The 18,190-nt window shown below is 57.7% G+C and overlaps 2 protein-coding genes across 3 annotated transcripts; both read left to right on the top strand.

The window, feature by feature from the left end:
* The first annotated feature begins 1,798 nt into the window (after positions 1 to 1,798).
* ZBTB45 (zinc finger and BTB domain containing 45) lies at positions 1,799 to 7,815 on the top strand. Of its 2 annotated transcripts, none has more exons than XM_044257466.1 (3): positions 1,799 to 1,928; positions 4,004 to 5,285; positions 6,993 to 7,815. In XM_044257466.1, exons 2-3 carry the CDS (start codon positions 4,004 to 4,006, stop codon positions 7,247 to 7,249), a joined length of 1,539 nt encoding a protein of 512 aa, XP_044113401.1. In that variant the 5' UTR covers positions 1,799 to 1,928; the 3' UTR covers positions 7,250 to 7,815. The 2 variants fall into 2 exon arrangements, with proteins under 2 accessions (XP_044113401.1, XP_044113402.1); XM_044257467.1 differs by lacking the exon at positions 1,799 to 1,928 and adding an exon at positions 2,206 to 2,411.
* Positions 7,816 to 7,868: 53 nt separating this feature from the next.
* SLC27A5 (solute carrier family 27 member 5) lies at positions 7,869 to 16,259 on the top strand. The gene is made up of 10 exons (XM_044257432.1): positions 7,869 to 9,604; positions 10,360 to 10,569; positions 10,952 to 11,110; positions 12,991 to 13,115; positions 13,884 to 14,078; positions 14,163 to 14,253; positions 14,808 to 15,006; positions 15,269 to 15,366; positions 15,551 to 15,681; positions 15,762 to 16,259. Exons 1-10 carry the CDS (start codon positions 8,926 to 8,928, stop codon positions 15,936 to 15,938), a joined length of 2,064 nt encoding a protein of 687 aa, XP_044113367.1. The 5' UTR covers positions 7,869 to 8,925; the 3' UTR covers positions 15,939 to 16,259.
* The last annotated feature ends 1,931 nt before the right edge of the window (positions 16,260 to 18,190 follow it).

Consider the following 18,190-nt stretch of genomic DNA (forward strand, 5'->3'; position numbering starts at 1 on the left):
TTTTTTAAGATTTTATTTATTTATTTGACAGACAGAGATCACAAGTAGGCAGAGAGAGGGGGGAAATAGGCTCCCCGCCGAGCATAGAGCCCAATGTGGGGCTCAATCCCAGGACCCTGAGATCATGACCCAAGCCCAAGGCAGAGGCTTAACCCACTGAGTCCCCCGGCACCCCTCCTCGTCTGCTTTTAAACAACCTATGATGACCTCTGGCCGAGCCAAGCAATCAAGGATCATCTCATCTCAAGGCCAGCGGGCTGTCAACCTTAATTATATCTGCCAGGTACTGTAACTATATGTAAGTCCTGCACGCCGGAATCTTGGAGGGGGGCATTTTTAGAATTCTGCCTCCCTCCAGGAGATGACTTACAATGTCTCAGAATCCTGTGGAATCAGGCCCCCAACAGGATGAAGCTGCTGTTAGCGCCTCTCTTTCTGCTGAGGTAGTAGCAATTGTCTGTCAAGGTGAGGGACACAGACGACCCCCACCTCTACAGGTCCTGGGACAGAAGACATGGAGGCCCTGAAGTCAGGGAGAGTCCCTAGAGGCATGGACGCGGCCGATCCATGTGAGCAAGTGCTACAAAAAGAGGGAACAGCATAGGCCACCCTCGAGGTAGGCAGAACCACAGACCTGAGGAATGAGGAGTGATAGGACCGGAGAGTGGCCACTGAGGTTGAATGGATAAGACCCAGGGGGCAGGGCAGGCCATTCTGAGGGGCCCAGATTCTGAAGAAGGACATTGAGGTCATTAGACTTGGGGTTTAACAAAGTTCCTCGGGGCATGGGCCACAGGATTGGCTGCCAGTGGGGACAGTGGTTCCCCTCCTGACCTTCGACGCGTCTACAGTACAGCTGATCAAGGCGGGAGGCTGGTACTCGGATCTTGCCCTCATCCCGGAGGCTAAGTCCGCACCCCTACCCCCATGCTGGATTCCACACCCGCTGCAGGAGGCACGGGGTCCACCGAGGTCTCCGGGAATCTTCCGACCCTTCTGTCCTCCCGACTGCCTCTAGCCCCCACGAGCAAAGTATAAAGCGAGGCCAGCCCACCGCTCCAGCCCCCGGCCTGGCTCACTGTGTCCTGGATAGCCAGCCCCATCTCAAGGTCCTCGAAAACCATGGCTGTTTCCTCCGCCCGCAGACTGTCTCCGAAAGAGACTGCTGGCGCCCCCCGTCCTGGCAGACGCACCACCCATCTCACCCCTGCCCTCCCCTTACTCCGACGCGTGTCCCAAGTGCTGCGTGCCGAAGGGAACCGTCGTTCACCGCTCGCCCCGGGGCGGATGCGCCCGGTGTGTGGGGGACGGGGCAGGGCACAGAGACCGGCCGCCTCCACTGTCCACCAGTGACCCAGGCTCGGGGGCGGACGATGGGAGCCGGAGCCTGGGGTGGTGTCTGCCCCTCGCTCCGCTGCTCTCCCCGCAGGGCTGGAGTCCGGGGGACCTACGGCTGGTTCCACTCTTGCTACGGGCAGAAGGCCGTCCCCTGGGGTCGCAGTGCAGTCGAAGCCGGCTGAGACCTACCTGGGGCTCCGGGGCGCCTTCCCGGCCTCCGCGGCCGCGCCCCAGTGCCAGCCCCGGGGGAGCTCGCGGGAGCGCGGCCCAGAGATTGACAGCGCAGGCCCCGCCTCATCCCCGTGCCTCAGGCCACGCCGGAAGCGTGCTCCGGATCCGACCTCCCTCACTGCCCCGCCGCCCGAGCCTAGGCGACTTTAGTTCCCCCTCCGGCTAGAGCCGGAAGAGCGGCCTGGCCGCGGCGGCCGATCGCCATAGAAACACCGGAAACGTGCTCTGACCGAGCGCTCCCCGGCCCCACGGCGGCCGCAGACTTGAGTTCCGTCGGCGTCGCACGCCGAAAGTGCGGCCTTGTTGGTGCTGAGCGGGAGAAAGCCACGTCCCGGCCGAGCGCCGCGGGGGAGCCGAAGGTGCGGAGTGGCGGGCATCCGCCGCCGCAGGGCCGGCGGGCGGGCCGGGGGAGGGGCGACGGCCCTGGGCGTGGCGCGCAAGCCGCGGCCGTGAGGGGGCGCTGCTGATGGGGGCCTGGCCCCGGCGATCGCGCGGAGGCGGGAAATCCGGGCTGGCCGGGGTCTGCCACAGGCGCCACCGGAGCGTGTGCGAGGGGGCCCTCCACGTTCGGGCTGGGGCGCGGGCAGCCGAGCCGAGCATGGGGGAAGGTGCTCCGAGCGCGGCGCACGGCGAGGGCTGCGGCGCGGCAGCCCCCACGCGGCGTCACACCCGGGAGGGCGGGCCTTTGTTCTGCGGCGCGGAGAAGCCCCTGCTGCGCCGGGGCTGAGCCGAGGCCGGGAGCCGGGCAGCGGAGGGCCGGAGGCGGCCGGCGGCGCGGATGCGGGTGGGGGTCGGTGCGCAGGCCCCCGCCGCCCGCGCGCGGATCTGAAGGTCTCTGGACGGTGCGTGAATAGAGACGGGGAAGGGGCTAGGGCACAGGTAACGCACGCGCACACACCGGGCGCGTTTGAAGAAGCGCCAGGAATTTTGTCGTGGTCGTGGAGGGCGCGGAGTCCGGGAGGGTCCCTAGCTGTCGGGTCTGCTCAGGCTCCCTCTGCCTGTGGCGCGGGGAATAGGCTGGGAGGCGGGGAACCCAAGGGGAAGACTCCATCGGCCTGGGGAGTGCAGTGTGCGAAGTGGTCCGTGATGGAGTGAGATGTGGAGCGTGCAAGGGGCGGGGTGCTGGCCCCCAAAAAGGAAAGGGGACCTGGGGGTGAGGAACCGGAGGGGGGTGAGTCCGAGACCCCGTTAGACCCGGAAGGTTAAGACAGGCTGCACTCCAGGGTTGTGGGACCCGGCCTGCGCCGGACTGATGGAGAGGGGGTGAGTGTCAGGGTGCGTCCTGTGTCCCAGCCGTTCTCTGATGGGGTGCGCGGGGCTGGGTGCAAGATGAGCCAGGTATCCCATCTTTGTTTGATAGACGGAAGACTGAGCCCTACTCAGCATGGGACCTGCTTGACCCATGAAGTAACAGAGCTTCTCAGATTTCTGGGGTTTCCTGGGGAATAGTGTCCCTTCCCCCTTCCAGTGTCTGACGTTGGGCAAATCAGGTAGAATTAGGAAGCCACAATTTTGACAAGAATCATCCTGATCTGGAGGCTGCTGCTGCACCACCTTTGCCCTCCCAACCACACACCTTGCACAGTCCACACAAGCCCCCGCTCTATGCCACCCCCACACCTGTGCCCTGCAAGCCATATCAAGAGTCCAAGAACCAGGCCGCAAGAGGTTCCTCCCTACCTGCTGTGGGGGTTGGCAGAGACCATGTATTCTTCTCTTATACGGCACTTGTCAGGCTGATGCTCAGCTTACTCTCAATCCTCCGTGACTCTGCATACCCTCAATTGCTTAGCCCAGGACCCAGGTCATGCCGCCCCACCCGTGAGAGACCTCTGTATACCCTAGTTAACCCAATTCCAAGCCAACAGACTTGGGTCTCCACAGGGCCTTGGATGCTCCAAGGAGGGGGGATGTGGCAAAGGAAGATCAAAAAGCTGCTTGGGGAGGAATCACAGCCGGCCAGGAAGGGGAGTGGGTAAGGTGTGGCAGCCAGTTCTGTGTAGGGGCCCCTGTGGCCTCCTCCACAGAGCTGTGCCATTGGAGGGGGACTTTGGGAAGTTTTATGGATTTGGAGTTAGGGGAAGGGTGGGGACCAATATAGGGGAATTTGAGCTCTTGGACCCTTCTCTGAGAAGCAAGCAAGACTGGGAGGGAGGCAGGTCTGGGGTATTCCCAGCCTTCCTGCAGGGGATGTGCTGGGTGCTTCCAAGGTAGAGCTGCAGAGGCCCTAGAGACTGGGGGGTGGGGTTAGGTGAGGCCGGTGTGGTGTCTGTGGGACAGAACTATCATGCCTTTTTGGGAGGGCTGAGGTTCACAAAGCCTGGGGTTGTGGTGTGCCTGTGGGCATTGTCCTGCAATAAGAGCTCGAGGGACAGGGACAGTTGGGGGGGTGTCCCCCGCTGACCTCCCTCCCCCATCCCCTCATGTGGTGCAGATGGCGGCGGCAGAGGCAGTGCACCACATACACCTGCAGAACTTCTCCCGCTCACTACTTGAGACACTCAACGGGCAGCGGCTGGGCGGTCACTTCTGTGACGTAACGGTGAGGATCCGCGAGGCTTCGCTGCGTGCACACCGCTGTGTGTTGGCTGCTGGCTCGCCCTTCTTCCAGGACAAGCTGCTTCTCGGCCACTCCGAGATCCGCGTGCCACCCGTGGTGCCGGCGCAGACGGTGCGCCAGCTCGTCGAGTTCCTCTACAGCGGCTCGCTCGTGGTGGCACAGGGCGAAGCCCTGCAGGTGCTCACGGCCGCGTCGGTGCTGCGCATCCAGACGGTCATAGACGAATGCACGCAGATCATTGCCCGCGCCCGCGCCCCGGTCCCAGGCGCACCCGCGCCCCTCCCCACACCCGTGCCCCCACCTCTTGCACCTGCGCAGCTACGCCACCGTCTGCGCCACTTGCTTGCGGCGCGCCCTCCGGGCCACCCAGGCGCCGCGCATAGCCGCAAGCAGCGCCAGCCAGCGCGCCTGCAGCTGCCCGCTCCCACTGCGCCCACCAAGGCCGAGGGGTCAGAGGACCCCGCCCTGCCAGCGGCCCCAGACGACGGCGGCGGCGACTGCGACGAGGAGACCGACGATGAAACCGACGGTGAGGACGGTGAAGGCGGCGGCCCGGGAGAGGGCCAGGCGCCCCCTTCCTTCCCTGACTGTGCTGCCGGCTTCCTCACCGCCGCCCCTGACAGCGCGTGCGAGGAGCCGCCCGCACCCGCCGGCCTCTCGGACTACGGCGGCGCCGGAAGGGACTTCCTTAGGGGGGCCTCGGCGGCCGAGGACGTGTTCCCGGAGAGTTACGTGTCCGCTTGGCAAGATGAGGATGGCACCGCCGCGGAAGCCTGCCCCCCCGATACCCCGGCTCCGCCTGACTGCGTCCTGTCCGGATCCCGCGTCCCCAGCGTGAAGACCCCGGGCCCCCCAGTCTCGCTTTTCCCTTTTCATCTGGGCGCTCCTGGGCCGCCTGCGCAGCCTTCTCCCGCGCCCTCCGGGCCGGCTCCTGCACTCTCCTCCGCCTTCTACCCCGCGCTCCAGCCAGATGCGGCCCCAAGTGCGCCTCCGGGGGAGGCACCGGCCCCGCCGCCCGCTGCTCCTGCTGCGGCCCCCTCGGCCACCCCTGCCCGAGCTCCCGGTGCTGCCGAGTCACCTGCCTATGAATGCAGTCACTGCCGCAAGACGTTCAGCTCACGGAAAAACTACACCAAGCACATGTTCATCCACTCCGGTGAGCCGGGATGGGTCTCTGAGCCCCTTGGTCATTAGAGATTCAAGCCTGAGGGAGGATTGGGCACTGGGCAAGCGGGGTGGAGGCACTCATGCGGTTCTGATGCTCTTTCGTGACCCCAGGGGAGCCTGGAAATTGAGCCCCAAGTGTGACATGTAGCGGGGAGGGGAAGCCCCTCCACTGGAGAAGCAGGAGCTCCTGCAAGTCCCCTACCTCGACTTATTGGTGCAGGAGGAATCCTAAGGCTGGGTAAAGGAGCAGGAACTTGCCCAGAGCTTTTGGAAAGCTGGCAGTGAAGCCTTTACTCACCGCGATCTGGGCTGATCTGGAGGAACAGAGCCTTGGCAGGGATAAATAGCCAGGCTGGGAAGCAGTGCTGCAGGGAGCCTCCTGGGTCTTCTGGCTGTCCCTGGGTTCATTGACAGACTGGATGGAGAAAGGATGAGTTCGCTGGCCTAGGGAAAGCATGCAGAGTAGGCAGAGAGGTGCCCTGATCAAGGCTGGGGGTGGCAGATGGGGCTACATTGTGGGGACCCTACAGCTGCAGAGGGAGGAAAGGGAAGCTCCTTGAAGACCATGGGGCGGTCCCCTAAAACCTCAGCTCATCTGGGAGGTGCTCTGCAGTGGCTAAGGGAGAGACAGGGAGTATGCTAGGGTGAGCAAGTGGAGACTGTGGCACTAGAGGCTGAGGTGGTGGCTGGCAAGTCCTGGGTGTGTTCCCCCCCAAGGGGGGATTCCCTAGGGTCTCAGGTGGAGGACAGGGGTATGGAGTGTCAAAGACTGCCTGCAGGGCTGAACTGGATGTTAGGAAAAGCAAAGATTTGGCTGGGAATCCTGTGGGAGTGGAGTGGGGAGTTCTGCAGGGCCAGGAATTTGGGATTTCACTGTGAATGGATGGGAGGGCATCAGTGTTCTGAGGTAAGGAGTGACTGAGATGTGGTTTACACCATCATCCCCACCTGGCTGTCTTGAGATGAAGGGGAGAGGATACAGTTCAGCCTGTGGAGAGCTGCCAGGGGCCCCAAGGTAGTGCCAGCCAAGATTTGGAGCTTTGTGTCGCCTTAGCCAGGTGCCAGGCCTGGTTGGTCTGGGGGAACCCCCTGCCCAGGCACTGCCCTGCAGTCCCTCTGCCACTGAGATGGGTTTTTTATTAATACCTGATGATTTAAGAGCTAACACCGTCTGCGCCACCCCAGGAACATTATAAGCTGCCAGGAGACAAAGGTTCTGGGCAACAGGGGCTTCCAGTAGGGGTGGGGGGCAGGTATGCCTGTGTCTCTCCCAGTGTAAGCCTACTGGGCCTTGCAAGACTGTCCCCAGAATGGTGGCCAGCAAGCAGAGTACAGAATGCTCCATGGGCATAGCAGGAGTGGGGGGAGGGGAAGTCCCTAGAGGTGGGGGACTAGTGATCAGTCACGAGGGGCAGCGTTATCCCAGACCTCTGTTCGGAGGGTACCTGTTAGAGTTGGGGGCCCCTGACAGTGGTATCCCGGTATGGCGGTAAGGGTCTGGGAAAGGGGTGTCCCCGCTGAGTGGGGATACATACTGGGTCATCTTGGGGGAGGGTCCCTGTTGAGTTGGAAGGTCGGGGGGGGGGGTGAGGGGGGTGAGGGGTGGTCCCGGGAGGGAGTGTCCTTAACGGGAGAGGGGGATTCTGGGAGGAGAGGGGAGAGCCCCTTCCCAGCTGACATACCCTGTCGCCCATAGGGGAGAAGCCCCACCAGTGCGCCGTGTGCTGGCGATCTTTCTCGCTGCGCGACTACCTGCTGAAGCACATGGTCACGCACACAGGCGTGCGTGCCTTCCAGTGCGCGGTCTGCGCCAAGCGCTTCACGCAGAAGAGCTCGCTCAACGTGCACATGCGCACGCACCGGCCGGAGCGCGCGCCCTGCCCCGCCTGCGGCAAGGTCTTCTCCCACCGCGCGCTGCTCGAGCGCCACCTGGCCGCACACCCGGCACCCTGATCCGGTTCCGGGCCCCCACGGCGCGGGATTGAGCATGCCCCCACGCGGTAGGCCGCCCTTGGCCGGGATGGGGACCTCCGGTGGAACTAGGCCACAGCCGCTGCGGGACCGGTTCATACCTGCCTAGATGCCTGGACCACGCTCCCACCGTCAAACCGCACTTTCCCCAGAGCACAGGCCTTCCCTCTCCTTCCACCCTTTTCCCCAGACCTGACAGGGGTCCAGCCTGCCTGGGGAGGAGAGGTCCTCCCTCCTCCTTAGACACTTATGATGGTGGCGGGCTGGGGTTGGTCAGGGACCGGCCATCCCTGAGAACTGAATCACTTCTGGCCTAAACTCGGACTGGCTGCTCAGACCCTTGGGCCAGGCCCAAGGTTTGTGGCTTGATTGGGGTGGATTCTGGAGCTGCTCCTCTGTCCCAGTGTAAAGCTGGGCATGATCCTGGACTACCCCTCCGTCAGTATAGCGTCTAGGGGGCTCAGGTGGACCCATCGTGGACTGGGACAGGGCCTCAGGACCCCCGCTCTCTAATAAAGTACTGTGGGCCATGGGTTCCAAACTCGGAAGCTGTGAACTCCCAGACCCGTGCATTTCTCACCATCACAGACTGGTTGAGGGCATCGGGGCTCAGTGCCCCCGTCCCTGGGCAGCTGACCCTAATCTCCCAGGCTCCCTGGGCGGAGACAGGACCGCCCGCTTGGCCACTCATGCTTCTGTTCTCCGGGTGGGAATGGGATGCTTATATGACTGGCACTTGGCTCTTCTAGAGCCAGCCCTGAGGTGCGCTTCGAAGGGGGAAGCCATATGTGGAAAAGATGCAGATTTTGAGGCCTTTCCCACCAGAACTTTAAAGCCCTTTGGACTTTAGGCTCCCCTCCCCCATTCTCTTGGGCACAATGGTTGAGCACCTTCCTTGCGGGGGCGGGGGAACACGCTTCCAGGGAGTCTTTGAGGCCAGGTAGCCAGGTGGTCATCTGAGCTCCAGGATGCCTACCCTGACCAGTAGGTTCTGAAATGCAGGGGAAGGGGGGCTGAAGGGGAGCGGCAGCCAGGACCCTTGGGCTGCTAACCTGGTGACCAAAGATACTGATCCCTAGTATCAAACCAGTGTCACGAGACCCTGTATCACATAGGCTGTCCGCCCAGAAAGTAGCTCCAGAACATGGGGGCGCCTGACCCTGGGCATCCTGTCTTAAGACTTGTGGAGCAGGTGGAGAGGGGTTTGAACTACAGATGTGCAGGCTCCCAGTTCAATGACAGCACCTTTCTGAGCTCCCCCTCTGTGATTGCCTCCAAGAGATGAAGGGCTAAGGGCTTCTGGTCCAACCATTCACAGACTGCCCTGCCCACGTTTGTGGAGGGTGGTGAGTTTAGCCTCCTGAACCCCAAGGATAGTCCCCATGGATGCCTGGGGGTGGGGATATAAGAACAGGGTTTGAATTTAGGCGCTGAATTTCAGTGCCAGTCACATACCTGGCTAGAGGCAGGCACAGTGAAAAAGACTGGTTTTAAAAAAAAAAAAAAAGGCTGGTGGGTGGAGCCCTGAGGCCAGAAGCATTGCTGTCAACACCCCTGGGGTCGGGGGTGGGGCTAAGGGGTCAAAGATCTAGGCCGGGCAGCCCCTGGCAAAGTTTCTAGGATTCTGTGGACACTTCTCTGAGAAGGGAGCAGGTGCAATGAGCATCTGGCTGCGACTCACCTTTTTACTGTTGCTGCCGCAAACCCTGGGGCAGCCCTCATGGCCTGCTGCAGTGGCCCTGGCCCTGCGCTGGCTCCTGGGAGACTGGATCTTCTGTGTGCTGCTTGGCCTGGCCATGCTGGCACAGCCCTGGCTCTACATCTGGATGCCCCACTGGCTGAGTCTGGCAGCCGCGGCGCTCACGCTGGCTCTGCTGCCTCCACAGCCACCCCCAGGGCTGCGCTGGCTGCCTGCGGATATGGCCTATATCCTCAGGATTCTCCACCTGGGCCTGGTGGTCAGATCGCGCATGAGACGCCACCCGCCTGACACCTTTGTGGATACCTTCGAGCGACGAGCACGAGCACAGCCGGGCCACACACCCTTGGTGTGGAAGGGGCCAGGGGGCCGCTCAGTCACCTTCAGGGAGCTGGACGAGAGGGCATGCCAGGCAGTGTGGGCCCTGAAAGCCGAGCTGGGCAGCCTCACAGACTTGCTTGGCGGGCAGTCGGCTGCCCTCCTGGTGCTGGAGTCCCAAACCATTCCAGCCTTGGGTTTGTGGCTGGGGCTGGCCAAGCTGGGCTGCCCAGTTGCTTGGATCAATCCGCATGGCCGGGGAGCACCCCTGCTGCACTCCGTGCTGAGCTCTGGGGCTCGGCTGCTGGTGGTGGACCCAGGTGAGGACCCCAGAGGCTAGCAGAGGACGGAGGGTGAGGTAGCAGGGGACATACGTGGAGGACTGCTGTTCAGAGGGTCCTGATGAGGGAGCTGGGCAAGGAGCTCCTTGCTTCCTACCCACCCTCACAGGCAATTAGAGTCAAAACTTAATTGCTAAAAATTTGGGGGTTACTAGAGGTTATTTTTTAAAAGATTGATTGATTGATTTAAGGGGTGCCTTGGTGACTCAGTTGGTTAAGCCTCTGCCTTCGGCTCAGGTCATGATCCCAGAGTCCTGGGACTGAGCCCTGCATTGGGCTCTCTGCTCAGTGGAGAGCCTATTTCACCCTCTGCCTCCCCCTGCCTGTGCTCTGCCAAATAAATCTTTTTTTAAAAAGATTTATTTATTTTAAAAAGAGTGAATGGGGGAGGGGCAGAGGAAGACGGAGAGAGAATCCTTGAGCTGACTCCCTGCTGAGCGCAGAGCCCCATGCAGTGCTGTCAGGTTCCAATCCAAGGACATTGAGACCACGATCTGAGATGAAACCAAGAGCTGGCTCAATATAACCACCTGAGACCCCCGGGCGCCGTGTTTTTGCCAACAAATACTAATTATGGGGCTCTTTACAGAAGAATGTCTAAGTTTTTCTCTGCCAGCTGCTTCCCGTTTTGCTTGCAGTAGGCCCTTCTCCCCTATACTTGGGTCTCAGGTCTCACCCCTCCTGACCTCATCTATGGGCTTTTCCCCAATTTCTCTTCTGACCCATCCCTGCAGAACTCCGGGAGAACCTGGAAGAGGTCCTTCCCAAGCTGCAGGCAGAGAACATCCGATGCTTCTACCTCAGCCAGTCCTCCCCAACACCAGGAGTGGGGGCCCTGGGGGCTGCTCTCGATGTTGCACCCACTGACCCGGTGCCCACTGACCTACGTGCTTGGATCACACCACAAAGTCCTGCCCTGTTTATCTACACCTCTGGGACCACTGGTGAGGGTGCCCAGCAACCCTAGCCCTGATCTCTGAACCCTAACACTGCCCTAACCCCAAGCTGGACATGTGCCTCAAACTTGACCTCTGAAACCCATCCTACCCTTTGATTGTGACACCTGGCCTGAACTCTGACCCCCAATGTGTTTTGACTGGTCAGTGCCAGAATTCTGCCTCTGACCAGTAAACAGTCACTGAAACCCTAACCGAGCTTTGGAATTTACCCTCTGAGCCCCATATCAATTTTTTTTCCCTGAGCCCACCCGGAAATTCCCATACTTGACCACTCTCTAAGAGCCTCAAGGCCCTCACTGCAGACCTGACCATGGTGACCCACTTCTACCGGCTGTCCTCTCACCACCCTTCCCACTCCATTCCCCAGGGCTCCCAAAGCCGGCCATTGTCACACATGCGCGACTGCTGCAGATGTGCAAGATGCTGTCTCTGGCTGGGATCACAGCTGATGACGTGGTCTACACAGTCTTGCCTCTGTACCACGTGATGGGGTTTATCCTTGGGGTCCTCGGCTGCCTGGAGCTCGGTAAGCCCTTTTCTGAAGACCCCTCCAATCCATGGGACCTCCAGACTCAATGTCAGGGTGGTACTTTCAGGGTAACAAGGCCCTACACGTTACCCAGCACCGAAGTTTTACTCTTGACAAGGAACACACAGCAGCAGGCCCCAAGGCTACTTGAGCAGAGATTTGGTCACTTAGACAGTCCCTAATGGTTTTGCTGTTGTCAGAAGGAGACAGGCTGGTATGAGTGTTGAGATTGTCAGTGACTGTTAGGTGTGCACCAAGCTTTCCACTGGGCTTTCTTCCTGGACACCTGACAAGCAATTCTGACTGGGAACTCTCCAGTGTTTTCTTTCTGAGTTTTTATTTTAAAAAATTTTGAAACACATACAAATTTCTAAATATTTCTACATGAATCCTCATGTGCCCACCACCCAGCTTCAGCTACCACCAGTACTTTGCTTTCAAACATACACAGTAAAAGTAGAGAAGAGTTTGATGTCTCACATATCTTCACCCACCCTTGACAATTATTAACATGTTGCCAATCGTTCTTCATGTTTTCCTCTATTTCTCAATTATTTTATAACAAATCCTAGACACTGTATCTTTTTGTTTGTAAGTTTTCAGTATGTATCTCTAACATATAAGGACTTAAGAACTGTCACCATAGTGATATCACATCTGACAAAATTAACAGTAACTCTAATATCATCTGATGCACAGCACAGGTCACGTTCAGATTCCCCCAATGACACGTCTGTGTTACAGCTGAAGTCCCCTCACTGTACCTGCTTGTTTGGCTTTGCTCCTCTTTCTCCTGCCTTTCTGGTCAGACTGGAAACTTCCTCTAGAGATGTTAGATTGAAGTCAGTTATTGATGGCAAGAACCTTGGTGGAATCCCATGTACTTCTTAAATCATTACACTGAAGGCAGCTCGTAACTGTTACCCTACCTTAGAGAGGCTGAGATGAACTGGGGAGCTGTTACGGGTGTATCTGTGTATGTATGTATGTATAGCTGACACAGTTACATTAGCTTCAGGTGCACAATGTAGCAATTAGAGAAATCTATACTGCGGGGAAGGGCTTTAATTGGAAAACTCCCCATCAACCTTCCCCCCGTGGTTTTTCCAGCTCTTGAAGACCTTTCCTGAATCAGGCATTTCATTACAGGTTGCAAAGTTGTCACTTTCAAGACCAGCATCCATTTTCACACAGAAGGCACTATATTTTACCTCCCTGCCAAAAATACAGCCACACTTGCTACCTCCCCAGGCACACGAGCAGTTGTCCCTCTGGGTGCCAGGATGATAACATTTAGCTCGCAGGGTTTTGTTGAGGATTAGGGTTGAGGTAGGGAGAGTGCCTTCCACAACACAAAGCCAGCTGCAGAGGAGGTGAGCAGCTAAGAAAGGATCACCTTCCTGGAGTGATAAGTAGTGGCCTGTAAAATTTATTAATCCATGTGTCCATCCTCCAAAACATCCTTCCACCATCTACTAACGCATCCATCTAATATACCTCCTCACCCAACACCCATCCATCTGTGCCACCACCTATCCATCTGCCCACCCATCCCCCCACCTATCTGTCTGCCCAGCTAGACATTCATAAAACATTTATCATAATCAATGATTAACATTCATAGCCCTTTGCAGGGCTATGCATAGCCCATTGCAGTGCTCACTTTGTACCAAGTATTGAGCTTAGTATGCATCCTGAAGACAGAATTCAAACCCATGTCCATCTACGCTCTTCTCATGTAGGCAGTCCTTGCTGGGTCAGGGACACACAGTTGAGCTCCAAATCCTGTGCTTCAGAGGGCCACAGTTAGGTAACCAAAGCAGCTTATCACAGTGGCATGGAAGCATGACCTAAAACCCTTTCCTCTCCCTGCTCAGGAGCAACCTGTGTCCTGGCCCCCAAGTTCTCTGCTTCCCGCTTCTGGGATGACTGTCGCCAGCACAGTGTGACTGTGATCCTGTATGTTGGCGAGGTCCTGCGGTACCTGTGTAACACTCCACAGGTGAGGGGCTGAGATTAGGGCTCCATGGCGAACACCTCAGGTGTGAGCCTAGATGTCATCTCAGGTAAAGGTTTCAGAGAGATTCAGGTACAGGACTCAAGCAAGATCCCTTAGGTAAAACACCTCAGGCAACAGCCACAGATAATGCAGCCCACACCATCATAGCTCCTGTGATGGTCAGCAGTGCTGCTTTGGGCAGGTGACTTCACCTCTCTCAGCCTCAGTGTCCTCATTTGGAAATCGAGGATAGTAACTCAAAGGGGGTATTTGTGAGAATAAAACACATATAAAGTGCCTAGAACAAAGGGTGGCTCAGGGTAAACTCACTAGATGTAAACTTACACAGCAATAAAATATGGATCCCAGGTAAAATGCTTCAGATAACTACCTCCAGGTAAGGCCCCCAGGTGTCTCCCTGCAAGTCACTCCCCGGTTTACCTCCAGGTAAGGGCTCCTAAGTAATCCCTCCAGGTAACCTCTCTCCAGGTCAAAGTTCCAGGTACTACCCCTATATAAGATCCCAGATATTTCCCCTAGGTAAGCCTTTTAGGTACTACCCCCCCCCCCGGGAACCTCTGCAGGTAACCCTCCGAGTACAGACTCCACGTAACTACTCTCAAGTAAGAACCTTTGTTAGACTACTAGGTATAGATGCCCCCGCCCCCATCACCTCCCAGGTAAGTCCTCAGGTAAGGACCAAGAGATAGCCTTCATAGGTAAGGGTCCTAGGGCACACTCCTCTTCACCCTTCTTGGGATGTCCCTACAGCGACCAGAGGACCGGACACATACAGTCCGCTTGGCAATGGGCAATGGACTCCGGGCAGATGTGTGGAAGTCCTTCCAGCAGCGCTTTGGCCCTATTCAGATCCTGGAAAGCTATGGCTCCACGGAAGGCAACATTGGCTTCGTCAACTACCCAGGGCGCTGTGGGGCCCTGGGCAAGATGAGCTGCTTGCTTCGAGTGAGTGGGTTGGGTGGGACAGTAGCCCTGATGGAGGCTGAGCCCACAGGACCTCTACTGACACTTCCCCATCCCCCGACTCAGATGCTGTCCCCCTTTGAGCTTGTACAGTTCGACACGGAGGCCGAAGAGCCTGTCAGGGACAATCGGGGATTCTGTGTCCCTGTGAGGCCAGGTACGTTCCCTGGGTGTAGGAAGGGCGGGGGCCATCTGCTCCTTGGCTGGAACAAGCTTTGAGGTCAGTGCCCAGTGGTGGTGTCTGCTGCCCTCACCTGTGTGACCACTGCTTGGGGACCTCTGCCTCTCAGCTACTCAGCTCTGCCTGACTCCTCTGCCTCAATCCCTTGCTCTGCTGGGTCTCTGAGGGTTCATCTGTGGAAGTCATGTCCTCCCAGGCATCAGTCTCTGGTCCTTCTGGAAGGTCCTTCTTCCAGTACCTTCTCCTAGGGTCTTCTCTCCTGGTGCCATGCGTGGTCTTGGCCATATCTTTCTTACTACCGCCGTCTGTCTCTGTCCCTTGACCTTCCCTTGTTATCCTATTTCTAGTGAGCTCCCCAATATCTCCTGTCCCCCCCCCCCCAACTTTCTCTCCAGGTCTCCCTCTGTCTCCTCTTTGGCAGGCTCTCGGGGATGAAGAGTCTACCACAGCTGGGAACTTCCGGCCGGGGGCTGGTGGGCTGTGCGGTTCCTGGCCAGGGATAAGGCCCTAATTCCAACTCCTACCCCCAGGGGAAGCGGGGCTTCTGCTGACCCAGGTCTCGGGCCACCAACCTTTCGTGGGCTACCGCGGGGCGCGAGAGCTGTCGGAACGCAAGCTGGTGCGGGATGTGCGGCGCAGGGGCGACGTCTACTTCAACACCGGTGACGTGCTGGCCATGGACGAAGAAGGCTTCCTCTACTTTCGCGACCGCCTCGGGGACACATTCCGGTCGGGTCCCGGGTGGGACTGTGAGGGCGGGTGGCCAGGACTTCCGGGTCCTTTGGAGGAGCCAGGCTGAGAGGGCGGGACTTCCGGGTCCTGGGGGCGTGGCTCCCGACCCCCCGCTCCTCGAGGGGCGTGGCTCCCCGATCCCGAGGGACGCGGAGCGGGGCAGAACCAGCTCCCAGATGCCGCAGGAGGGGCTTGGTGGGCAAGAGGACGCCTCGGCTTTGCCAGGGCTGCTGTCTCTAGCACTGGTCCAACCCCACAGATGGAAAGGGGAGAACGTGTCCACGCGGGAGGTGGAGAGCGTTCTGTCGCTCGTGGACTTCCTGCAGGAGGTGAACGTCTACGGCGTGTCGGTGCCAGGTGCGGAGGGCTTGCCTCCTTTTAAACCGCCAACAGCTTTGTGGGCGGAGGGGTGTTATCCAGACTTCACGGGGTGAGGGGGAGCTGCTGGAGCAGAGCCAGTGAGCAGAGAAGGGCCACGTGAGATGGTCAGCCATGGGCGCTATGAGGTGGGTGACCCCGGAATGACTGGTGTGTTCCCCAGGTTGTGAGGGCAAGGTGGGCATGGCTGCTGTGCGGCTGGTCCCCGGCCAGACCTTCGATGGTGAGAGGATGTACCAGCATGTCCACACTTGGCTCCCTGCCTATGCTGCACCCCATTTCATCCGTATCCAGGTGAGCTCTGGGTGGCAGAAGCAGGTGGAGGGGAGGTCTCGGCCTGGGGCTCAGTCGGGTTATGCTTACTGCCCCTGCAGGACACCCTGGCGATCACAAGCACATTCAAACTGGTGAAAACCCGTTTGGCACGCGAGGGCTTCAATGTAGGCATCATTGCTGACCCTTTGTTCGTGTTGGACAACCAGGCAAAGGCCTTCCGGCCCCTGACGCCAGACACGTACCAGGCCGTGTGCAATGGAACCTGGAGACTCTGATCATTTAGCCAGTCCAGAGGACCTCTTAAGTGGTAGCGCCCAGTGCTGACTACCACTCCCATTTGCAGGGTCACTTCCCCCCACCCAAACCTGCTGAGGGCCATCATGAATCCTAGCCTGGCCAGAGAGTGAGATGATGCTAGGCCCAGTAGCAGAGTGAGAATGAACTTGGATGTGTACAGATGTCTACTACAGATGTAGGGGCCAAGGGCAGATGGGCCACTTCGGCAAAAAGGTTATTTTGTGTTAAAAGCAATAAAAAACTAGGAGATTCAGGGGTGCCTGGGTGCAGTGGGTTAAAGCCTCTGCCTTCGTCTCAGGTCATGATCCTGGGGTCCTGGGATCGAGCCCCTCATTGGGCTCTCTGCTCAGCAGCGAGCCTGCTTTCCGCACCGCCCCCCCCCGCCTGCCTTTCTGCCTACTTGTGATCTTTGTCAAGTAAATAAATAAAATCTTGAAAAACAACAAAAAAAAACCCTAACAGATTCAGAAGCTCTTTATCTCCCCCACAAATAACTACATTGTGACAGGGAGGAACCTAGCAAGGCCTCTTTGATCAAATTCCTGTGTCCTCTTGTTCCTGAATGGTCCAAAGACCACTTGTTTACCAAGTATTTACTCTTTCGTCTTCCTTTAAGTTGCATTCTTCCCTACTGAATTCCAGGACCTCTATACCTTTCTCAGTTCAGTATGACATGTATACCTCATTTTTGTCTGTCTTTGGAATTTTATGGCTGTATGTATTTCACATACGTACCAATTTAATTTGATTTTCTTCTGTTGACATGTCTCATGTCCATCTGATTCTTAGTCAAGCCAGAAAGTCCTGGAACGACAGAAGAAATTCTTCCTCTTCAACAGTGGATGGAGATACAGGCAAGGACTTCAGGGCCTAGTGCACTCCAGAGATCTTACTTCAGGGTTCCCCCCACCTACCATCACCCTGCCATGGACCTTGGCAAGTCTCAGGGAAAACCTCTCTCTAGACAATGCCACCAATGTGGGAGGAGCCAGCAGCCTCAGAGTCATTCCAGGGTTGGGACATAAGGCTCACTCTAACTGTAGATCTTTTTGTGGCCTCTGATGGGCTGACTCCAGGCTGGCCGATGTGGTATGGTCTGGAGGGTGTAAGAAGTGCTATCATGGTGATACGACAATGACATCGGGCCAAGCCCAGAAGGATGAGCAACAAGTGACTGGGGAGAGAGTGTCCTTGGCAGAGTGCACCTGCAAAAGCCCTGACGCAAGTCCTGTGGGGAGGGGTGTGGAGCAGATCAAGCCCTCTAGAAGATGAAATCAATGTTCTAGGGTCCAAAAGAGCCTGCTGGGCACTGTGTGTACTGTAGGCAGGATCATGTTTTTGCTGGTTTCAGAAAAGTGTAGTACACACTATCTCAGGGGCTTTAAACGTTAGTTGATCATTACCCAACTACATAGTCTGTGGGCCAAGGAAAAGTGAGTGCCAAAGCCTTGGGAAGTATAGTCCTCAATGTCTCAAGAACCAAAAATGCTTCCTTGGGAATTAGGATAAATACAGATACGAATTTCAGGGCACTGAACCCCTGGGAAGTAAAATCCACCCCATGTCAAGGGCTTTAGGTGCTGCCTAAATGTGGATGTGGGAGGAGGGGAGATCTGCAGGGTGTGTTTAGTGCTGGGGAAGGGGACAGGCATAGCTGATGACACTGCAGGGCGGTCACTGAGTGGGAAGCAGGATGGAGCACGTACACATGGACAGACATTTGTTCAGATAGTGTTGGTATTGCCGAGACCCCGGAAAACACAGGTCTCCTGTGAAAGTGCACTGCCTCCTTGAGCACCCATGTGCCATTAGGAAAGGGTTCTACCCTTAGGCATCTGCCATTGTGGGAGGAGGCTGTGGCCTGTGCGGACCCCAGAAAAGCCCCTGCTTCCCCAAAAGATGGTGCCAAGCTCTGTCCCTCCCTTCCATTTGTGTCTGAGTCAGCAGCATTGGCGTAGCGGTCACCTGTTTGTGGGCATCGCTGTGGGCACAGTACTTCATCGCATGCACAGCTGGTGTAAGTGTCCATACTGCTGCCGGTGGGTGTACCAGCGAGTGCCCAGGCAGGAGGCAGAAGCCGTACAGTAATTTGAACAGGGTAGATTTGATACATAAAGCTATTAATTACAGGGGCATGTGCATGGCTCAGACTGTTGAGCATCTGGCTCTTGATATTAGCTCAGGTCATGGTTTTAGGGCTGTGTGATGGAGCCCCACAACTGACTTTGTG

The sequence above is a fragment of the Neovison vison genome, chromosome 7 (assembly GCF_020171115.1).
Source record: "Neovison vison isolate M4711 chromosome 7, ASM_NN_V1, whole genome shotgun sequence".
In the NCBI taxonomy this organism is placed as follows: Eukaryota; Metazoa; Chordata; class Mammalia; order Carnivora; family Mustelidae; genus Neogale; species Neogale vison.

Coding starts and splice junctions, on each gene's coding strand:
- ZBTB45 (XM_044257466.1), top strand. CDS start 4,004: ATGGCGGCGGCAGAGGCAGTGCACCACATACACCTGCAGAACTTCTCC. Junction 5,286..6,992: donor GCACATGTTCATCCACTCCG/GTGAGCCGGGAT, acceptor TGTCGCCCATAG/GGGAGAAGCCCCACCAGTGC.
- SLC27A5 (XM_044257432.1), top strand. CDS start 8,926: ATGAGCATCTGGCTGCGACTCACCTTTTTACTGTTGCTGCCGCAAACC. Junction 15,007..15,268: donor CGCCTCGGGGACACATTCCG/GTCGGGTCCCGG, acceptor CCAACCCCACAG/ATGGAAAGGGGAGAACGTGT. Junction 15,682..15,761: donor CCCATTTCATCCGTATCCAG/GTGAGCTCTGGG, acceptor CTGCCCCTGCAG/GACACCCTGGCGATCACAAG.